General features: G+C 40.2%; 1 protein-coding gene across 4 annotated transcripts in view; it reads left to right on the top strand.

The window, feature by feature from the left end:
• XPO1 (exportin 1) overlaps positions 1 to 22,901 on the top strand; it is a 33,702-nt gene that overhangs the window by 1,781 nt on the left and 9,020 nt on the right. For 3 of the 4 annotated variants that reach the window (XM_064647481.1, XM_064647484.1, XM_064647483.1), the window contains exons 2-13: positions 2,323 to 2,454; positions 6,103 to 6,204; positions 10,802 to 10,874; positions 17,714 to 17,775; positions 17,853 to 17,897; positions 17,987 to 18,168; positions 18,588 to 18,636; positions 18,732 to 18,851; positions 18,963 to 19,091; positions 19,709 to 19,867; positions 21,043 to 21,240; positions 21,870 to 22,008. In XM_064647481.1, the coding sequence (XP_064503551.1) occupies positions 2,329 to 2,454; positions 6,103 to 6,204; positions 10,802 to 10,874; positions 17,714 to 17,775; positions 17,853 to 17,897; positions 17,987 to 18,168; positions 18,588 to 18,636; positions 18,732 to 18,851; positions 18,963 to 19,091; positions 19,709 to 19,867; positions 21,043 to 21,240; positions 21,870 to 22,008 (1,384 nt within the window). In that variant the 5' untranslated portion in view covers positions 2,323 to 2,328. Of the gene's footprint in view, positions 1 to 900; positions 1,270 to 2,322; positions 2,455 to 6,102; positions 6,205 to 10,801; positions 10,875 to 17,713; positions 17,776 to 17,852; positions 17,898 to 17,986; positions 18,169 to 18,587; positions 18,637 to 18,731; positions 18,852 to 18,962; positions 19,092 to 19,708; positions 19,868 to 21,042; positions 21,241 to 21,869; positions 22,009 to 22,901 lie in introns of those variants that run through there. The other variant, XM_064647482.1, reaches the window with a different exon arrangement.

The following is a 22,901-nucleotide window of genomic DNA, read 5'->3' as shown; positions in this document are numbered from 1 at the left end:
TTGGAGCTAAGGTTTAAACCCGTTCCGGAGTTCGGGCGTGATGGGGGAGGGAGAAGTGTAGGAGCAGAGTAAATCAGAGATCATGAGCTCCATGTGGGTACAGTGTCAGGAGTTGGGTGCCGTCGGTGTTGCCCACAAAGCCGCCATTTCTGTGCTCCAGCTCCCGGGGAGGTGTAGGTCATTTCGAAGATAATGCTGGGAGTGGCGAAGGGCCCCTATTCAAAACATTTCCTTTCTGCTCCCATGTGGTGAAATGACTTCTCCTGGTCACGCGGCTCCTCCTTTGCCCTCTCGGGGCCGCGTGAAAACCACCGGGAGAGGCTCAGACTGGAATGAATGGTTCCTACCTGAGGACATTTAGCGTAGTTTGGAAAAGCGCTTTCCCGGCTCCCGCTGGAGCCCTGGAGGCCAGATGTGGACAAAAAGGGGCGTGCCTGGAGCCGCGTGGCTCAGGGAGCATTAACTGCTCGGATCCCATCCACCGGGGCGCTTTCCTGCCCGTGCTGCCGCTCAGTGCCCTCCTCTGCCAGGTGACATTTCCGAGTGTCCTCCTGACTCGAAGGAATGACATCAACAATGAGCTCGGCCTTCCCTGCCGTTCTGTTTCTTGTTTCCAAACTTAAACGTTGCGATTTTGAAAACTTACAGGAGTTGGGGGAGGGCGTGATAATTAATTTTAATTTATTTTGGTTTCTACTTGATGTTCGTTTCCTTCTGGTTTTCCAGGGAGATGTAAAAAGACTGGCTGATGTTGAAATGGAGCCCTCAAAATTAATGTAGTAATACTGACTTTTTAACTTGAAAGTCCAATTAAAATATTTGGGTTTGAAGCTATTTTTATATATAGAAGTAAAAGAAATTGCTTGAGACTACTTGCAAGAAATGCATTTCTAAACAAAAGATTTTCCTTGTCTGAATGATACTGTAGGACTTTCACTTAATTAATTAGTAATTACAGGGGTTGAGGCACAGGTTTGTCTTGCTCTCCTTACTTTTGAGCATGGCTTAAATACATAAAGCATAAACCAAATTCTTACTTACATATGGAGTTATTTAGTGAGAGCAAATCTGACTTTGGGTTACCCTGAAGAAGGGGTTGGCTGGGTGTGTGGGGTGTGTTTCTGGAAGAGTTTCAGGTTGTATCTCTCTGAGTATGCACGTGGCTCTAGTGAAACTTCTTCATTGATCCTGCAGTTGTCCAGACTTGTGGCTGTTTGAAAGAGCAGTTTTATGTGGAATTTGTACCTTTACAGAGCTCTGAAAAAGGGGGTGAGTGGCACAGAGCTGCTGTAGAGGTGGAGGGTGGGATTATGTCTTAACAGTCACTGCGAGAAAAGGGCAATAAACTTGATTAGGTGTCTCCAACATGGGATGTGTGAGCGTGAAAAGGGTAGAGTATAATTTACCATACAAAATTTTATGGCTTCTGGCTAATTTTTCTGCTTTTCACGATTATCTCGTACCAGTCTCTGGCTGATAAAGCATCTTACATGCACACCCCACCTGACTCCCTTTTGCATAATATTGAGGCTGCTGTATCTAGGACAAAGAGTTAATGAGTGTGTCCCTGGTTTGAGGGGACCTGAAGCCTCCAGTAGAATTCCATTTGGGTTGGAAGTGCTCTTGTGTGGTAAAGAGTAACCTGCTGATTTAACACTCCCTTTGCTTCGTGTTCCTAAAGTGTCTTCAGTCAACTTACTTGGTTTCAGTGGTCATTTTTTACTTGTATGTAGTTAACTTACAAGGTGGGTTTTTTTCCCTCCCCCTCAAGTATTTGAAAAATGCCCTCTGGCTCATTTCTTGCTGCGTGCGTAGATCACGTTTCAGCTCCAGCCCCAAGTGTTTAAAAGCTTTTAGACCTCCTCTGAATGTGCCTGTTGGCCTTGGGAACTCGATATTGGGCAGAGATGGCCAGTGTGGGGTTTGGTTGTAATGATCCAGGGGGTTCCTACCAGCAAACTTACTGGTTGGCACGTATTTGGGGACTGGTAGGGCTTGATACCTGCTTTGAAATAACTTCTAGGGTGCTGATAATGCAGCCTATTGACCAGTCAGGCTCTTATTAAGTGTTTTACCTGTTGAAAGCCCTGAGAGATGAGTTGGGGCAGTAATGTATGAATTTTTTGGGGAAAAAAAAGGCAGTTTGTCCTGGTGTATTCCCCCAATCAAAGCAGGGTTGGATTCAGTGCTACCTGCTACTGCAAACATCAGCATCTCATTTCAGTGAGATGAGCTGAGTTGAAGCACTTGCTTTGCAGCTGCACCTGAGAATAATTTCTTACTAATTGATCCTTATTTTTTTTTTCCAAATTTATTTTGCAGTAATCTATGCCAGCAATTATGACAATGTTAGCAGACCATGCAGCTCGTCAGCTGCTGGATTTTAACCAGAAACTGGATATCAATCTCTTGGACAATGTGGTGAACTGCTTGTACCATGGAGAAGGTGCACAGGTAAGGTGGGCTTGGAACCTGCTCTTATTGACCATGTCTAATCTTATAACAAATCAGTTAAAAAAATTAATCAGATAAAAATCAGTCATATCAGTGAATTTACTGTGCTGATGACTGGCACGTCACTGAATTCCTGTTGTGAAAGGACATTTAGAGAAATGTTTGGTGTGTGCTCATTTCTAGCTTGCCTTCTGCTGTTGAGAGGTGGTGGCAAGTTCACTTCTGCTTGCAGCTCACCTTTTCTGACTGAGTTCTTCAGGAAGATCTGAATTACCTGTGACTTGTTATCATGGACAGGATCCTGGAGCCATAAATTCCAACGATGGCTTCGCTCAAAAATTGTATTTAACAGAAAAATCTTAGTGATGTTATTACTCTGTGTTTACAGAGAAGCCTGTCACACATATTTAAGAGAAGAGTTTGTTCCTCTCTTGTGTCTGGTCTTTTTTTTGCCCATTGCTGTTTGCACAGGTAGTTCTTGCACTATTTGGACTTAGTGCAAATTATGAATTATTAAGTTGAAATTTAGGGACTGTGTGCATTTGTGTCTTTGCACATACTGCCTTGAAAGTGAATCTTGTATTGCTTTTATCTGTTTCTTGAACTGTTTTGGAAGTGAGACTTAAATGTTGAAAGCAAGTATTGCTACAAGGTTGTTGGCACAGTTCCTCCTCTGGCAGATTTTAATTGTTCATGCTCAACAAATCAGGAGTTTCAGTGTCAGGCATCTCTTACTAAGATAGTCTTGCACAACAATAAGAAGTGAATTAAATGAGACAAAGTAGCTGATGCTTTTCTATTCCTCCCAGCTGTTAGAATAAACAGCAATATACTTGCTTTGTGTATCTGTTTAGGGAAAAAAAAAAAGCTTTTCTAAGGCTTATTATTGTGAATTCCTACAGGTTTTGAAATACCTCACTGTGATTTGAAATATTTGCATTTTGAGTGTCCTAAATTCAAATAGGCACTTGCTGTAGTTTTTTTTAATGCTCAAATGGTAGAAAACTGTATTTTTCTGAGCTTGTATTCTTTGCTTTAAAAATATGGACTTCTGAGCACTTGTTTTGTGATGTACTTGTTTACTGCCTTACAAAACAAGTGATGTTTATAGCATTGCTTGGTTTGAACGGAGTTTAAAAAGTTGGGAAGGTTTATAAGGAAAATAAAGGATTAACACTGAAGACAATGATCAAATTGCCATTGTTCTGGCATTGTGAGAAGTTGCTTCACTTTAAAAAGCTGGATATAGTCTCCAGTGTTTAGAAAATTACTGCTATGAGAAGCAAAAATTCAAGAGGTGGTGTCTGACTGGCAAAAGTGAGTTATGATGTAAACTTATTTTAAATGCATGTACTAGCATGTGTCACCTCAGTGAAAACTTGTTTAGCTATTTTAGTACGTTTCCAAAGGTGGAGACATTCCAGTCAGTCTGAGCTTTTACCTCTTCCAGGGAGTTCAAAGGTTCCTGCAGGAAAAGATGATTCTCTGTGCAGTCTGAGAGCTCAAATCATAAAGGGTGACAGGGAAAAATAGAAGTTGAGGAAACTAAATATTAAAATTGGGACATTAGCAATGGTTTGCCTGGGCTAGATTAGGGTAATGTTGGGGTAAAACAGGTTTAAAATGCAACCTGGATGGCCTGTGCTGAACTTGCTTTCAGATTCACCTGTCTCCTCCTCCTGCTTAAATCTTATCTCTGCTTGCAAAACTGTTATCTGCTCATCTGTATTAGGCAAGAAAGAAGCTATTTTCTCTCCTAAACCTTGAAATATTTTTCTCTTCTTAGCTTTTCTGGGTATACTTCCTGAAAAGAATGAATGTGTCCCCAGCCTAGTGCAACACATGACTAAGGAGATTTCAAACAACTCATGGGTGGTTACCTGCTCTCATCCCAGACTCTTTAATTCCAGTGAGCTGTTAGATCTTCACGTGGCCAGAAGGGTTATTGGCTGATTTCTTTCTGGTATTGACAACACCACTGAGGCTTTGTTCTTGATTGAGCATGACTGTTAAATTTATACTGCTCAGAAACTGCAGGAGTTGGTGTCCAGAAAAGGGAGGGGTTAGTGGGTATGAGAGTGAACTTTCCAGTGTTTGGGAGAGGGACATGGAGTGTCTGCAGTTTGTTGGTGTTGAAATATGATCCTGCAACATGTCACCGGTATTAGAAGCAGAAAGGAAGCCAATATGAAAACACACTTTCAGGTTGAACCTGGAAGTAATGCAGCTATTCCTTCCCTCTTTAAACTGTATCAAAAGTGCTGATTTATTATTTTTTTTTACTCTGATGCCATACTGTAACAACATGGCTCCTCTGCTTGTGGTCTCAAACAGAATGTGTGTATGGTGCTTGTCCATGTCAAATCTGCAGGGACTTCCCTGCTTGTCAAAGTCAGTGTCAGACTGGGAATTGCACCACTGGGCTCATTTATACCACGTAGGAATGCCAGGATTGTACAGATATTTTAGATATTTTTGCTCTTTGCTGTCGTCGCTTCCAATTTTAATTTGTAAATCCCATACCCAGTTTGTCTGTTTCTTGCATTATATGTATATAGATTTTGGGTCTTGATTGGGTTTCTGTCTTACTGAAAATACTGTTTTCTTATACCAGTTGATGATTAGCTCAGGTGTCTTCTTGGAGCAGACTAGAAACCTGCATGGCTGTAGTAAGTTCTAGCAGCTGAAGTTAATCCTAAAGCAAAGCTGTAACTGCTTTGTAATTCTGTTGAATTGGCTCTACAGTGCAGTGAAAGGATGAACTGATTTCTGTTAGTTGTGATGTAAAATGTTCATTTTGTTGGTACGGCAGTGTCTGATGCTTGCAGGGGCTCTGATTTACAGTGAGATTTGTCAGTACACTGCACTTCTGGAAATAGCAAACAGCATTTTGGCTCCCTAAAAAATGCTTATGGACATCCAGGCTTTAGCAAAGTGTGGCTGAAATGAATCCAGCTATTCCAATGTGTAATTGCTTCAGATGAGGTTTTGCAGGTTCCTGAAACCACAGCACCCTGTACAATAATTGATAATGTGAGTCCCAAGGAAGAGCAAACCATTAGCATGACCAACTCCCCTCCTCCCCCCCAGTCAGTGTTATTCCTGTTTTGTGAGCTGTCAGATGCACCAAGGATTCCTCAGAAGCAGGGACTGGAGACCTCTAATGCTCTGCTCCTGCATTCTTCAAAATAAAACCTCTTAATTCCTACATCAACAGCTTTGCAGCATGATGCAGCACTCCTTAAAGCTGGCACTTTATAGGGCTGTTTCCACTGGAACTAGAAAGTTTGGGTGCCCTTGAATGAAGTTTTATCAAGAGGACTTTGTGGGAGGGGAGAAAACTTCAGTCCCTAGTGTATTTTCTGTGTAAAGTGTGATGTTCTCACTGCTGGTCTGGATTCATTGAGCATGGAAGAGTGAAAGTAATTCCTGTCTTGCATCAGTGGCTTTTGGAGTTTGGTTGGTTATAAACTTTAACTGGCACACAAGGAGGCTTAAGGGACTTGTTGCTGCTGGTTGAGCTCTGCCTGACTCTTGGATAAAGGATTTAAAGAAGTGTTCCATGTTAATGTCTTCACTGAGAGTATGTAATTTCTTAAATAATCTCATGCTAACACTTTTTTTTTTTTAAATCAAATTTGCTTTTAGCAAAGAATGGCACAGGAAGTGTTGACTCACTTAAAAGAACATCCCGATGCGTGGACAAGAGTTGATACAATTTTGGAGTTCTCTCAGAACATGAACACCAAAGTAAGCAAATCAACTTTTATTTATTCAGTTTTCCTCTTTCTTCCATTCATGAACTTTGAGGAAGGTATCTCATTCCTAGCCATAGGCTTTCTTGATTCGAACCACATTTTTTTTAATTGCCTTGTTCTCAAAGTTGGCTTTAAACAAGAATTGTAAATGGACAAAAATATTTAGCCCTCCTTTTACATTGACAAGGGTTTCCCCTTCCCCCCCCCCTTTTTTTTTTTTCTTGAGGATGAGCTAAATTGGAATCCCAAGCTTTTTCTCAAGGCACATAAGAGCATTATGCCAGTTCCAAAGATTGGTGTGTGCCTGTGGACATCTGAGTCATAATTCTCCTGGAGCCACATTTTGTCCTTGGGGAAGTGCTTGGCTGTTTGTGATCACAATTAAAAGCCACGTGCACGTAACTGAGGAGAAAATTTGTCCCTGGGAGTGTTAAAATATAGAAACTTTTAAGATTTTGAGCAGTGAGTGAAAGTTAAGCACCCCAAACTCTGTAGTATGAGATCAGTCTTTGCTGCTGTGCAGAACACATGTGCTTTGTGCTGCTGTGTGAAACTCAGCCATTGTGGTAGAGACTAAAAGGGGCACCAGTCAGGGCTTTTCCTACAATTTTAAGTGCTTTGCCTTAAGACTTCTTAAGCTTGAACCGAAAAGTCAATCAAAATGTGTTTTCACTGTCTTAAGTTGGATGATTATTATCTCAGATAACTGACATGCATGTTTTTCTGCTGGACACACACTGTGTTCAAACAGAAAAAAGTGGTGTTTGGATGCTTTCTGAAGTCCTGTGATATTCATGAAGCAGTTCCATTATTTTTTTTTTTCCTTGCTCTCTGAAGTTGAAGGGAAAACAGTTTAAAGAACTTCCTCAAAGTAACACCTTTAAGCACCTTTAAGTAACAGTGTTTGCCTGTTTGCTTGCCTGGTAAACTTTGCTTTTTATACTGACAGACATTACTAATGTTTAAGTTGATTTATCGACAGTATTTTTAAAAACTCAAAATTTGTCTTGTGAAAAATGAGATGATTAGAGGAACAGAAAGAAAAGCAACAGGTAAAGAATTCTTCCATTTACCTAAAATTGCAAATGATTTGGTGCCTAAATTTATGCACTCTGACATTTGGCTTTTATGCAATCATAATTTTTTTCTTTAATTAAAGCTGTTAACACTACCTGATATTAATCATAATGTTCCATTATGTTGATTGCTTGTAATAGGAAGAAAAGGGGTGTCTTCCTGTGCAACTTGACACAGCTAGGCTTTGACGGCAGGCCTCCACAAGGTCTACCCTTTTGATTCCCTTTAACTGAATTCTGTTCATCAATTGTTTTTTTTTGGTTTATTTTTTTTGTTTGTTTTTTTTTTTTGGTTCTTGGGAGGTGGGAGGGAAAGGGATTCGGTGCATAAAAATAAGTAATAAGGGTGCCATAGAAATTTCTACCATAGGGATCGCTTTTTTCGTGCCTTTTTGGTTTTGTTTTTTTTTTTTTTGGAGTTTTTGCTGTTGCCTGTCCCTCATCTTCATAACTGGGCAGTGAATTAGAGAGTTAGGAATAAGCAAAGCAAGAGCAAAGTGTTGTTGATAAAATTGTTTTAACCTGGTTTTTAATCAGTTGATTAAAAATCCCATAGCTCAAGTGGCAGAACTTTGTAAAATAGGTGTCAGCGACTTTTTGGAGGGGCTTGTGTGTCTTCACTGTCAGGGGAACAGAAATAATTAGACCCATCAAATCAAATGAAGCTTAAAAACAAACTAAAAAAACCTTGCAGATTGTTGAGGCAGATTGCTGAAACCCTTCCAGGGGTATGGGAAGAAGGGTGTCCAGGTGAAAGTTGTGCTGTTGCAGCACTGGATGAAAAACCTGATAGGTCAAATGGCAGAACTGTGGAATTGGTGTCAGTGACTTCTGGGGGGCTGATTATCAGGGAAATAGAAAAATTTAGTCAAATGAAGCTTAAAAACAAAGTAAAAAAGCCCCAGAAGGCCCTTTGCAGGATTCTTAGGCAGAACGAAGAAGCCCTTCCAACAGTATGGGAAGAAGGATGTGCAGGTGAAGGTTGTACTGTTGGAGTAGTTGATTAAAAATCTGATAGTTCAAATGGCAGCACTGTGGAATTGGTGTCAGTGATTTTTGGGGGGTTTAGTGTCTCTAATTATCAGGGAAGTATAAAAAAATTAAAACCATCCAGTCAAATGTAGCTTAAAAACCAAGTAAACAACCCCAAAGGCCCCTTGCAGGATGTTCAGGCAGGCTGATGAAGTTTTGGAATTGGTGTCAGTGACTTTTTTGGGCTTGGTGTATCTTAATTGTCAGGGAAATAGAAAAAAATTAGAACCACCAAGTCAAATGAAGTTTAAAAACAAAGTAAAGAAACCTTTCAGGATGTTCAGGCAGAACCTTCCAACATGGTATGGCAAGAAGGATGTGCAGGTGAAGGTTGCATGCAAAGATTTTATTTATTCCTGCTCCTGTTCAGTTTTATTTGTGAGTACAAGGAAAAATGAGTGTTTTTAGGAGTGAGGAAGAGGTGAACAGGACACTGCAGAGGGCAGAGCTGAAGTCACACGTGTAGAAAAGGAGTAGAAACCTCGACAGCATGAACCTGGTTCAGAGTTTAAGGTCCATGAATCCAAATGAGATATTTGAGCAGATAATGAGGGATAGGTGTGGCAAATTGCTGGAGGTGTCTGTCCTTTTCTTGACTCGAGGAAATACCAACTAGGGGAAAAAAAAAAAAGACTTAAAGGTGAGGTCTGTCCTTAGTTTGTCCTCAGGCTTTTCATTTAACTTTGGTCATCTGGTGCTTTTGTGGTGTTAAACTAGACTTGCCATTCTGGTTAATGGATATTAAGCTAATAATAAGCTGGTTATTAAGCTAAATAAGTTCATTTATGGAAAGAAGTTTGAAAGCAAAATTAACGTTTTTGGGTAGCTGTCACCTGAAAGAAATATGAATGTGTTCCTATAGACTATAGACATTTAACTAGGGTTCAGATCTGCCTCAGGAAAGTTAGCACTGTCTGATGTAAATATTCATCCTGTCAGCACTGTTAGGGGCTTTTGTAAGTATATTTTGTATTGTGAGCCAGGATCAGTTGCAGATGTGTCTAAAAATTTACAGCAGGGGCTGAAATCACTTCCTGGGAAGCATTTAGCTTAACAATGCTTTTTTCATGAAAATTCCCGTGATTTCATTTAGCTTTTCTGTCAGATAAGTCAATTTACAGGTTAAAAATCTAGCTGATAAACTTTTGCTGCTGGCCATGGAGGGGAAAAAAATTACCCTGCCAACTTTCTGTAATCCATGTTTTGTTTTTTTGTGGTTTTTTTTTCTTGGTGCCCAAGATTTTGGAAGGTGACAGAATATTTTACAGATGCAGGATGTGCACGTGGAATCTCCTGGGCAGTGGGGTCAGGTAGAGAAGCAAAGGGCTGTAGGTTATGTCAAGATGAGAACAGCAAAAATGCCATTTTAATGCAATGTAGGTTGGGACAGTCTACATTGTGTTTTTTGTAATGAAACCCAAGTTTCCATGATCCCTTTGGTGGAAATGCTACTGATCCTACTTTGTGTAACAACTAACCATTTTAAAGAGGAACTCTTATTCTCAGCCAAACTTTGAACTGTGAAAACTCGAGTTTACCTTTCAGGCATTTGATGTGATGTGTTTTTTTGGTTTTTTTTGTTTAGTTTGTTTTTTTTTCTTCCTAATCCACTGCAGATAAAGTGAAGGGGAAACTCCTCGTCCCCTTTTCTCTCCTGTCCATTCATGCTAATGGGGTTTTACTAATTAAAGTTCTTTGATATCATCACAAACTCCCTGTTACTGTGAGTTGGCAGTAGGGACAAATGGGCAGAGGGAAATGGCCTTTTTACTGATTTCTGGGCAAACATAACGGGTTCCATAGGAAGGAATTCCTGAAAGGTAAAATGATTTCCAAGAGCTTATTCACATTTTTTTTAAATTGTTCTTTGACTGAGCACAAAAGTTCATCTTTAAATAGTAGAAAATAGCTGCCATATTGGGGTGGGTATTGAAATAAAATAAACCTGTGGGTTGTCTTGCTGTTCCTAAAGTAACACACCAGTGAAGTTTGGGAAATACTTTTCTTTAGGAAGTGCCAGTGTCAGGACATGTGATGCTAAGACAAGATTTCTTTTTTTCCAGCTCTTAGAGGAACAATAGGAAGCTTGAGACACCATCCAAGCTGCTAAATATTTTAGGAGCCTGGTTGTGTTAATACTCAGACATAGGAGCAGTCATTTATGATGCAAATTCATATCTGGCTGCTGCTTCTCCAGATATCCAAAATTGTCTGCCAGAGGGCTTGTCCTTATTGGTTTTCCCCCCTCCTGGTGTGAGCATGATCAAACAGCAGGACATAGTATAGCCAAGAATAAACCAAGAAAATACAATGCATGAAACCTCAGTAAATGGGTGACTAGACATATATTTTTAATAAAATCGTTAGCTTAATAATCTTGAAGCCTTAGATGTTAAGTGTGAATGTCTGATTGAATGAGAGTCCTGAAAGCTGGTTAGTCCTACAGTAATGTACTCACATTTTGTTCTTCTCCAATTTCAGTATTATGGGCTGCAAATCTTGGAAAATGTGATAAAAACAAGATGGAAGATTCTTCCAAGGAACCAGTGCGAAGGTAGGGAGGGATTTTTCTTCTCCTCATAACTTTGGGTATTAACTGAGATTCAGACTGTCAGTCCCTGTGTAAGTAATTTTCAGCTTCAAACACAATTTTAGTGACTTTTTGTCCTGTTGTAAGATTACCTGAGCTTTTCTGGATGATGAAATCACATCTTTTTGTGATTGTGGTCTCAGTGGGGTGGTGAGCACTTGAAATTCTGTAAGTTTGGGAAAAAGATGTGACTGATGGTTTTGAAACATCCGAGGTGAGCTGCTGGTTTGGAGGCAGAGGCTTTGATTTTTCTGTTCTTGGCACAGGAGGTTTCCTTCAGCCTCTCTGGGCTGTGTGTGCAGCCCCAGCAGGGTTCTGTCATGTCCTGGTAGACTCTGGGCTCCACCTGGGAGCATGTGTAGATCTGTGTAACCTTTTTGAGTTATTTTAAAATAGAAACACTGAGGAAATGCACAGTTTTACCTATTAATGGTCACTCATCCTAGGCAGTGTGAATCTCCAAAGTTGGTTTTAGTGCATGTGAGTGTATATACAGGTCATGTATAGATTGCTGTAATTGGTGCACTGTAGGGTGATTAACCTGCATTCTCCCATCACTGCAAGGAATCTGGAAGTCTTAAAATAAATACTGTTTAGTTTGTGGATTTTTTTACCTCCCTCATAGGTTGCAGTGTGTGCTGGCTTTTAGCTGTTGGCTGTAGTAAATGGAGGTGCCTCAGTGGTACAGGATTGGTGCTTATTCAAATGGTTTTGTGCCAAGTCATCATCACTTGGACTTCAAAACTGCTTTAAATTCGTGATATTGAATGTTGTCACCATTCTAGACTTGGCTTTTTATTAAAGGCTGCTTTTGGAACCACTAAAGTTACTCCAAATCTCTTGTGTTCTGCTGTGAGCTTTTATTAAGTTTTTACTGCCAGTGCTTAGGTCCTGAATTGTATTATTTAAAACAGAGGAGTAAATGGTGATGAAAATATGTGTAGAGAGAGACTTTCACATTTTTGTGCTTGCTGCTCACCTATCCCCCCATCCCACAGATAAAGGGTAGCTCTCTTGGAAAGCAAAAGTGAAAGTGGAGTTTCCATTCATTCTGCTGTTTGCCTGGAAGGTTTCTAGGGAACAGCTTCAGCTGAGGCCCAGACACTACTGTGCCCTTTTGAGGCACTAAAACAGCACCTTAGTTCACTGAAGTTAACTCTTCTGTGTGCTTTTAATAATTAGAGTGTCTCAACTTAGTAGTATCTGGTTGCACTCCTGACTCTGAGCACTTAGTTTCAGCATCTGGAAGTTGTTTTTTGCTGGGGTAGCAGAGCAGGAAGAAAGGAAGGAGTTGTGGTAGAATAGTTGACAGAGAGATGTTCTTGATAGTTTGGAACTGAACAAGTGCCAGATCCAGGATGTAATGCAGGAATTTTAAGTCTTAGAGACACTCAAGTGCATAGAATAGCTGAGAAGTGGTGGTGGATGAGGTCAAGAACTACCATAACTAGAGTTTGATATGTTACAGTGCAAAATCAAGTTACTGTCTGTAGCTGTGCAATCAACTTGGGGTATTTTATTCTTAACTTCTCCTGACTTCCATGCCTCCAGAGGGGAAAAAAATCCTTCCTGCTGCTTTAGGGGAACTGGGTCAGCTGGGTTTTACTCGTGTGGTTTCTCTTGTACCTCAGCAGAAGAAGAACCAAATGTGTTTCGTGTACTGTGGCATTTGATCCATCCTGGCCTCAGTGATGTGGGAGGCAGAATCTGTTCCATCTCTAATCCAGTTTAATCTGGTCTGTGGTGGTGGTTTTTTGATTTTTTTTTTTTTTTTTTTTTTTGGCTGGCTGGTACAAAAGAACTGCTGCAGAGCTCATTCAGGTGGTTTGGTTACCTGGCAGATTGTAAATTGAGGTTTCCTTGACTCCAGTTGTTCTTTGGTTGACAAGATTTTCCTGTTTGAAGTGTAACTAATGAAATGTGTGTGCAGGAAACTGAAACTCAGTCTGACAAAGGAATGCTCAGTGACAAAGGAAATCATGCAGGGTTCAAATCTGTTAGTTTTACCTCATATCTTAATTTATAAAAGATGTCTTCTGCATGTCTGTTTGATTTGTGTAGTAAATGCACGTGACAAATCTTCTTGGTTAGGATGAAAGTAAAGGCATTTATGAGAGAAATGCTGTTTCCCCTTTGTAGTCTTTAGGAGTTGAAGTCAAGAGCAGAACTGAATTAAAGCGTCAGTGAATGAAAAAAGTTTTTGAAACAACTTTCCTGAAACTCACTGGGGGAAATAAAACAATGTTGTTAATTACAAAGCCTGAACTGTAACTTTATTTTTAGTTTTTTTTTTTTGTTTTTCTCAGTTCTTCATCAGAATGACATGAGTTTAGCCAGAGGTTTATTGCTGCTTCTGTCTGAGTGCTGGGAGGTTTCAGCTTTAAAACACCTCTTGGTCTTGAGCTTTTCTGGCCCTGCTGCCTTTTTAAACTTGAGTGAAAAGCTGTTCTGTTCCTCAGGTGTTGTTTGAGAATTGCAAAAGTTCATTTGTATCTTTCCGTAATTATAAAGCAGGAACTGGGCAGAACAATCAGTTTACAATTCTAAAATACTGATGTGATTACTCTGCTTTTTGTTCTTGATTTATTTTTTGTTTGTTTGTTTGTTTGCTTTTGGAGTTTGAGCCAATGGGTTTTGTAGACAAAAGTGGAGTTTAAGGGGTAAAATTCAGTGAGATCAGATGCCTGGCCTGCATGTTCAGCCTTGAGACAAGACCAGAGTGATGGGTTAGACTTGATTTTGTGATTTATTTAGTCCTCCAGGGAGTGCTTGGAATGGCTCTCACATGTACACAAATGATGTCATGTGGTTTTCATTCAGGCCTCGCTCAGGGAGTGACATATTCCAGAACATCCCAAACAGTGCTGAACTTGGCTTGTTTCCAGGGTGTTGTGCCATCACTGCCAAAGTTCTCACTTTATTGAGGTGATATGAAATTGCTTTAAACTCTGATATCCTTTGGAGTCAATTGTTGCATAATACTCACAAAGGATGGCATTTATTAAAGTGCTGTGGTCTCAAAAGGATTTTGTGACAATGTGAAAACCTGCCTGGGAATAAAGGAATCCTGGTCCTCAGTTCAGTGATACATTTCATTAATCCTGCATTGTGAAATGAAATTCTGTTCCTGTGAACAGAGAGAGAGCTTGTCTGGAGTGTTTGGAGTTGCAGTGGATAAGCACTTCTTCATTATGAAACCCAAATTGCTTGTACAACTTCTCACTTGCTTTTTTTTTTTTTTTTTCCCTTTTTATTCATTTCAAAATGAGAAGTGTTCAGAGAGAGGCAGTTCAGTGTCTCCCAGGAAGGCCCTGGAGTTGAGAGTGAAGCTTTTTGATGTAGTGGAAGCTGCTGTAGAAGAGGTTTTTCTGTGGAGTGATTGGATATTTTAATGGAAATTTCTGGCCTGGCTTCATGAAGAGATGATTTTTAATTCTCTGTGTAATGAAGGGGGAATGAGCTACATGGCACTTCTGTGTCTGTGTGGGAAGACAGACTCTTTTCCAGAGTTTTCATGACTTTGCTGTTTTAAAGCAGAGATTATGGCTTGATTTGGTTCACCACTAAGGGGCAAAGATGGTTTTTGGGACAACATGGGAAAGCATTGTTCAAGACTAAAAATAAGATGGTATTTTAACCACATTTTGGGACTGTTTAAACAGCTTAGTGTAAGTGTGAATGCATACAAACATCCCCAGAGGGGACAATTCAGCTTCAGCGTTTGAAATTCTAATTTTGGTTGCAAAATAACGCTGAGTTACGTTGCCCACCTGCTTCATTTATGCCTATTATTCTTCAACATAAGCAGAGAATTTATTAATTTTAGTAAATTAGTGTGAACTCATATCTGCAGCACCAGCCAGAGGAACTTTCAACACTTGTGAAGTGTTTGTGCTCCGTAGAAAAGGTTGTGTGTGAGTTCATGGCTACCTGCTGTGTTTGGGCACAGGAACTCCTGTGCTCAGGGTGCTCAGGGTGCAGAGGGTACATGAGATGTCATTGCTTCTCAGAGCACATCCAAAGGTTAAACTGTAGGATATTCCTCAAGTTTAGACCCCAGAAGTTGCTGATGTTGGATATCCTGGTGTTCCTCACTGTCCCAGCTCAGCTCAAACCGTTGCACAGCTCGGGCTCACCTGGGAAAACAACTTTCCCTCTGGGAAGTTTTCAGTTTTAGTGCATGTTTGCCTCTCTGGAGACAAGGAACTTTCACAGAAGGACTTCAGTGTCTAGTGTACATCCAGGAATGTTCTGTAAGGCCTTGAGTTCATGTCCTTGCTCTGTCCTGCCTTTTTTTTTTGTACTTTGTACTCAAGTACTTCTCGTGCTTCACTTATTAGAAAATGCCACCAGTGGGGTGACAGTGACCATGTCCAGCCTTTCTGATAATTGGGACATATTTTGATGATCTGCTGTTGATAAAGGTGTTCCTCACCTGGGCACTTCCCTGCCAGCTTAGCTGAGACATCAAAGTTGGTTTAAGAAAGGTTTTAACTGCTGAACTTCCTTGTTAACTCTGTTTTTTTCTCAGCTTAGCCCTTGAACTCGAGCAGGTGGTAGAACTGCCAGTTCTGTTGCAGTGAAAGTTTTGGAATGGAAAACAGGGAATGGGGAAAATTGTTTGCAGGTTGTTGTGAGTTCAGTGCAGTTGTAACATCAGCTGCTCTTTGAAGAACGTTAAGTGTGCCCTGGGTACTGTGGCTGGTGTGTTGTGTTTTATTGTTTTATTGGAAGGTCTGTTTTCCAGGAATGTCTCTGTCTCTTCCTGTTTGGCTCAGGGAAGGGTCTGAACTTGGCAGTTGTGTTGTTGCCACCTTCAAACTCGTTCAGCTGCTTGTGGTGGAAGGAGACCTTCTAGGCAGTGGTTGTGTGGCTGGTGCATGTGCTGTGCCTGCCTCCCTAAAATAGCACTTCCCTTGAAGTTCCCAAAACACTTTCAGCACATCCCATGGACCTCTACCCTGGAGCAGGATTTTTTTGGATGTGTCCTGCTGAAAAATGGTAATGAGCCTGCGTGTTGATTTTTGTCAGAACACAAAGCTGACATATATTTGTTCTGCTGAGAATTATCTTTCCTATGGGATCATAAAGAAATGAGTTATTAAATGTGGAGCAGGAACCACTTGAGGTAAAAAAAAAAAAAAAAAGAAAATTACATTTAAGCCAAAAAGAGCATTAGAGAATTGGATAGCTGCTGCTTTTAAGGGATTAGGAATATGACTTTGCTCGTTGGAAGACCTCAGCAGCCTGCAGCATGAAAAGGAGCAAACTTTCTAGGTTGTCTTTTGAGCTGTGGGGACCATTTTTACTTTTATTTTTATTGTCTTGATGGACAAGCTGTGGAGCAGAGCAGCTGTTTGTGTTTGCTGGTCTCAAGGCCAGATCAGTGGTAACATAATATTCAAATTGTTCCTGAACAGCACAATTCCATTGATGAAGCAAGATGGAAAATAACATAAATTAGCAGTCAGAACTCTAAGAACAATATTAACTTTTTAATTCCTTTTTGAAATGCAAAGAGTTGCAACAGTAGGTTTTCCTTAGTGGTTTGGCAGACAGTTATAATAGTTTAGTTTCTGGCTCTGCAAACCTATTTCCATCCTATTTTTGGTAGCTTTCATATCTCATTTGTGAATTGCTGTAATGCTTCAGCAAAGTGTGTTTATTTTTTAGCTTTAAAACACTAGAACAGGCCTATGATGTCAGACTAGTGCTTGGTAATAACTCTTGCCCAGGGACTGACAGTGCTGCTTATTTTATTAATAACTGGAGTACTGTGAATTGATCCCAGTTGATGATGATGAATAGTTTCATTTGTAATTGGAACTACCTGCAGAACAGCTCCTGTCTGGTTCCTATCTAATGCCTCAAAGTCTAGATCTGGTTTTGCCAGATTTCATGGGAATGCAATTACTAAACTGTCTCTTTTAATCCTCTTGCTTAGGCCTGAAATCCAAAAAAAAAAAAAAATAAAAATATTACTAAATTTGCTGAAGTCTTAGACAAGTTTTTAAAACTTAACACAGTGGATTATGCCTTCAACATAAGGCACTCTTACAGTGACAATTTTTTTCTGGAATCTTCAACATGTTCCCTGCATGAGTCAGTTGACTGTCTTGCTGGAGAAATGATTGAAACCAGATTTTTGGGTTCCTGGATTTGATTGGCAAAACATCCACCTGTTCTGGGATGTTGCTTCCTTGTGGCAAGAAAACACTTGCCCGGTTCGAGGGGTTTAATCCCCGCTGTGCTCGGATGGGTCGTGGGGTCAGAGCTGGGTTGGAGTGGAACTGCTGGAATATTCACCAAGGTCACGACTCCAGATCCTCCTTTCCTTGGGAGTCTCGTGGTTTTGGGATGAAAAGTCACTTGGAAAGCTGTTGTTTCCATGGCTGCAGTAGTTGAGAGGTTAATGGTGAGGAGGGACCTGAGCATTAGGTGGCAAAATGAAACCTCAGGCCATGCAACTTCTTACCATGGTGGGTTTTTTTGGTTCTGTGGTGGAGCTGAAAACTCTAAAATCATTTAAAAACACCTTTGGAAGAACTATAACCAAATAAGTGATGTGTAAACAAACAAAAAAAAAGGCAATAAACTAGAATTCACTAATTTTGTACATCCAAAATATCCTCTGGCAGAACTGGTAAAGGTGAATTTTTTTTCATTTAGCTCACTGACATGTACAAATATGGTCCTGACAGGGGTTTCTTTTTAAAAATGCAAAGGGTCTGATATCAGAAATGTTTGTAACTACACCAGTGATATGTGGCACTGTTAAAAATAAATTCCTACCTCTCCTGCAGGTATTAAAAAATATGTTGTCGGCCTAATTATCAAGACCTCATCTGACCCAACATGTGTAGAAGTAAGTGAATCCTGCTGAGGGGAGGGCGAGGGAGGGGAGTATTGGGCACAACCTGACTGATCTCTTCTCTCCTGCAGAAAGAGAAAGTGTATATTGGCAAACTGAATATGATCCTCGTTCAGGTGAGCTGGAGCTCAGAAAACTTTGAATTTTGCTGTGAAGTCCCTGCCTTTGGCACCCGTGTCTCACCTTTGGCCGCTTCGCTTTGCAGATCTTGAAACAGGAGTGGCCCAAGCACTGGCCAACCTTTATAAGTGACATTGTGGGAGCCAGCAGGACTAGTGAGAGCCTCTGTCAGAACAACATGGTCATCCTCAAACTCTTGAGTGAAGAGGTGTTTGATTTTTCCAGTGGCCAGATCACTCAAGTAAAAGCTAAGCATTTGAAAGACAGGCAAGTATATACATTTAAGCTTAATTAACAGGGCAGACCTTGTGCTTGCTGCTGCTTCAGTTGCTCTCACTTTGTGTGAGCACCTACAGATGTCTAATTCCATTTCAGAGAGCTGTTTTTTCTTTAAAGCAGGGATGTGTAACTATTGTACAGGCAGGGATTTCTACCTTGTTGCAAGCAGCATCTGTTGACTGATGGTTCCTCCCCTTCTAACAGATTGTATTCCCTAAGCCAGAATTTGCAGGCACAGGCTTCAAGCTACTTCAAAACATGCATTATTACCATGAAAGTGGGTAAAAACCAGGTGGCTTGTGAATGCAAGGCATAGGTCTTCAGGACCTGTTTTGTGTGCATATATATATATATTTTGATTCATGATGTGGCAATGCTTAATTTTTAATTTATTTTGTTTTTTACAGCATGTGCAATGAATTCTCTCAGATATTTCAGCTGTGTCAGTTTGTGATGGTAAGTGATATTTCTTTACTGATGTTTTTAAAAATTCTGCCCCCTCTCCTGCCAAACAGTGTCACAATGTCATAAACACTGCTGATCCTTTACAGGAAAACTCCCAAAATGCTCCCTTAGTCCATGCAACTTTGGAAACTTTGCTACGATTTCTGAACTGGATTCCTCTGGGATATATATTTGAGACCAAGTTAATCAGCACACTAATATACAAGGTACTCTTGCAAAAAAAAAAGAATTACTTTTAACTGTTCTGCAGCTTGTATTTAATTTTTTTTTTGAGTGCAACACTTCTGTGATACTCTTTATTTTTCTTTTCTCAACAGTTCTTAAATGTTCCCATGTTTCGAAACGTCTCTTTGAAGTGCCTCACAGAGATTGCAGGGGTCAGTGTAAGCCAATATGAAGAACAATTTGTAACACTTTTTACACTGACCATGATGCAGTTAAAACAGGTAATGGTTTTTTTTATAAATCTCTCTTTGACTGCCCCAAAAACCGGTTTCTGTAAAACCTACTGTAGTTGACAAGTTTTTACATCCATTACATCAGATTTCCTGATAGGACAAGTATTGTTCCTCACTGGTATTTGTGGTGTGATCAGAAGATGCTGAGTGTATTTTTGTGACTCATTTGCAACTATGTTGGTTTGATTAACTAATTAATTTTGAGCACTTGGGCTGTCTGGTGCAGAAAGTGGAGAGAGGCACAACAAAATGTGTTTCTTAAGGCTTAAACTGACCCAACACTCTGCAAGTTGCTGTTTAATTTTTGGAACATCTATCATATAAAACCATACATGAAATTTTATATAATTTGATGATTCCCCTCTGAGCAGTTCAGATTCAGGTGCATGAGTCTGTAACTTTCCTCACTGTATTTGCATCACAAGTAGATGGTTAAAGGGGTTTTTTGACAGTTATTTCCTCTCTTTGCAATGCTGGGAGGTTCTGCATGAAAAACAGAAGGTCTTTTTTTTTTTTCCTCAAAAGAGCAAAATATTTGCTGATACACAATAGTTCTTCTGTATAAAAAGGGAAATTCTTGATTGTGCCTCCATCCTTTTTGTCAGATGCTTCCTTTAAATACCAATATCCGACTTGCTTACTCGAATGGCAAAGATGATGAACAGAACTTCATCCAGAATCTCAGTTTGTTCCTCTGCACCTTCCTCAAGGAACATGGTCTGCTTATAGAGAAAAGATTAAATCTGAGGGAAACACTAATGGAGGTGAGTTCCTTGCTTTATCCAGCTTAAAAATGTAAGCAAGTGTGTTTTCATTTTCACACTCACTGCAATTTTTAAATCATCGTACTCTTGCATGTCCTTTGCAATTGTGTGCAAATCCAAGTGCAATTTTTAGGTATTGGCTTCCTTCCTCATCAGCATAACTATGTTAAATTCTTCTTTAAAACAGGTATTTATGAAGCTTGATTCTCAACAACTGTAGTCTTGTTCAGGATGTTGTAATGTTTAACAAAGTACTTAGGCTGGCCTAAAATGGCTGCAGATTTAACTTGATACATTCTGGTATAACAGAACCTGGTACAGGTCATTCTAACCTGTTTATTCCTGCACTTTGGATGCACTAGATCTCCTGAAGTTGTTCCACAGATTCATTGGACTAGTGAAGGAGGCTACATCAGTTATTTCAAGTGAAATTACCAAGAGGAATTGATGTGTATAAAATGAATGTATGGCTGCTTTAAATCCCTCTCTTGATGCTCGATAAGATCTTTATCTTCTAAAGCACTGCAGGTTGTTCTAGTACCTAAGCTGTGAAAATGTCTTCAGATTTTATCACCAGGGAACTGAAAAATAAGCTTAGGCAAAAAATGTTTGTCTGTGTAGCTCTGATTTGTATGGTTGGTGTCTCAGCTTGTCAGAATTGCTTCGGTGGCTTTCCCCTCTCAGCCTGCTGTCGTTGTTCTGTCTGTAAAGAAGTTGAAAGTGTCCTGGCAGATGACTTCTGTGGGAAGCAGAGGAGCAGTACTGCAGGGTAAAAGGATCCAGAACAAAGCAGCAGTAATAGTGTTGAGAATAGCAATCCCTGACACCAGCTGTTGAGCGCTTTGAGGCTCTGGCAATGCCCTGCAGAAGCTCCAGAGGCCACGGGTTTGATAATTTCCAAACAGGCTGCTTTGGTGATGGCATTTTTTAAGATGTCTTTAGGCTCCTTCAGTTCTAAGAATCTGTGCATGCTTTGAAAATAACAATAATTGACAGAACTCCTTGTTTGTGACTTGCTCTGCCAGTCACGACTCTGACTTGTAAGTGATGTCATTGCAGTGCTGCTGCCTCTTCTTCCAAACTCTTGACATTTTATCAGGATTGGGGATCACTGAACTTGAAGCAATGTGGATAAATAATCAGTAATGGGCTGTTTAAACCACACTCTTTTCCAGGCTCTTCATTACATGTTGTTGGTATCAGAAGTTGAAGAAACTGAAATTTTCAAGATTTGTCTTGAATACTGGAACCATTTGGCTGCTGAGCTCTACAGGGAAAGTCCGTTCTCAACGTCCGCTTCTCCGCTGCTTTCGGGGAGCCAACACTTCGATGTTCCTCCAAGGAGGCAGCTTTACCTGCCTGTTTTGTCCAAGGTAATCCAGGCTTAGGGAATAGCACTGGAAAGATCCAGATACTGTTGGTGAAGTAAAGATTTTTGCCTCGTGCAAGAAGTGACCTGAGAAAACTCCCCTTTCTTTGGGTAGTCAGTAGTTGCTTCAACTCTAGTTCTGTAATCAGCTGCAATTGTGAAAATACTTAAGGTGACACCACTGTATAACAGGAGTTAGTATGGTGTTTCAGCTTTTTTAAGATACTTAAAGTAAGACTTAATTTTAAAATAAATCAGTGTTAAACGGCTTCTTTTAACAGAAAGGCTGGAGTGTTACACTTGGAGTAAAATCCTCTGCGTTTGGGAAAAGTGATCTTTAAAAGACCCCTACTATGACATACACATTTTGAATCTAAAAAGTTTATCTACTTCATAGGTTGGGGTTTTTTAACTACCCAGCTTGTTCATGGAGAGAGAGAGAAGTCAGCAGGTTCCATTCTTAAAGGCTTGTTAGTTGATATTTCTCTGTAGAATTTGTGTGTGAGCTGGATATATAACCTTTTATATGGTTGAGACTGCCTGGCCAGAGTGCTCTGTAAACACCTGTGGAATATCTGGGAATGCTGTGAGGGCTTTTGTGTGAGAGCTGGATTCCCTTTTCTCTGCCCCCAGGTCCGGTTGCTCATGGTGAGCCGCATGGCCAAGCCTGAGGAAGTCCTGGTTGTGGAGAACGATCAAGGCGAGGTAGTTCGGGAATTCATGAAGGACACAGACTCCATAAACTTGTATAAAAACATGAGAGAAACGTTGGGTAAGTGGACTGGCTGGAATTTGTGCCTGTGGATTGCAGGGATCGTTTAGGGGGGTTTTGGGGTAAGTAAAAAAGTCAGAGTCCCAACTGACAGTTGAGGGAGGGAGGGGAGTAGAGTTTTCAGACATTTAGGACACCAGACTTACACACTAAATATTTTTTATCAAGTGCAAATGGGAACACTGAGTGTTTAATAACAGATTTTTGCACTGGGAGTGTTTGTGGGAAAGCTGTGGGGGATGCAAAGTGTATGTGGATTTTTTTTATTCTCACCCTTGTCCTTTTGGTGCAGGTGCAGCCAGTGTGAGGTTAATTGTTCTAATTATTCTAATTGTCCACATTTTCATATGGAATGTGAAAAACTCCAGTACTATTGTATTAAACATTTGATTTATTGTATTAAAACAATTACTGTATGTCCTGAGCCTTGGTTGTATTTCCAGATACAGAATTATTTATATGAAAATGCAGATTTGGTTCATATTGCTTATCGTGTATTATCTTGTAAGATTCACTTAAAAAAAAGGAGAATGTGGTGGAAGCTGTTTTCTGTGGTCCAGTAAAAATCTATTTCTGAACCTGGCCTTAAATTGCTCTTGACTTGCTGGGATTTAGAATTGTATATTGGAGACACTAATCCTATTAGGGGCTGATGCAAGTGTCTGAGTTGTGATACCTGAATCTTCCACCTGGGCCTGTTCAGGAGCATCAGCTCCATGTTATCCATGGGTTATTGCACCAGCAGGCTCGGTAACACTGAAATAAAGAGGCTGTTTAATGTCCCCCCATAGGAAGCCAATCCCATATTCCCTATAGATCATCACTACAGATGCCTTTGGGTAATAATTGAACTGGGCAGCTTTGCTGATTTGACTGGTATGTGAGACATTCAT

Source organism: Pseudopipra pipra, chromosome 3 (assembly GCF_036250125.1).
Source record: "Pseudopipra pipra isolate bDixPip1 chromosome 3, bDixPip1.hap1, whole genome shotgun sequence".
Taxonomy (NCBI): Eukaryota; Metazoa; Chordata; class Aves; order Passeriformes; family Pipridae; genus Pseudopipra; species Pseudopipra pipra.
Note: the sequence above shows the minus strand (reverse complement) of the source record. Positions and strands in the feature narration are given on the sequence as shown.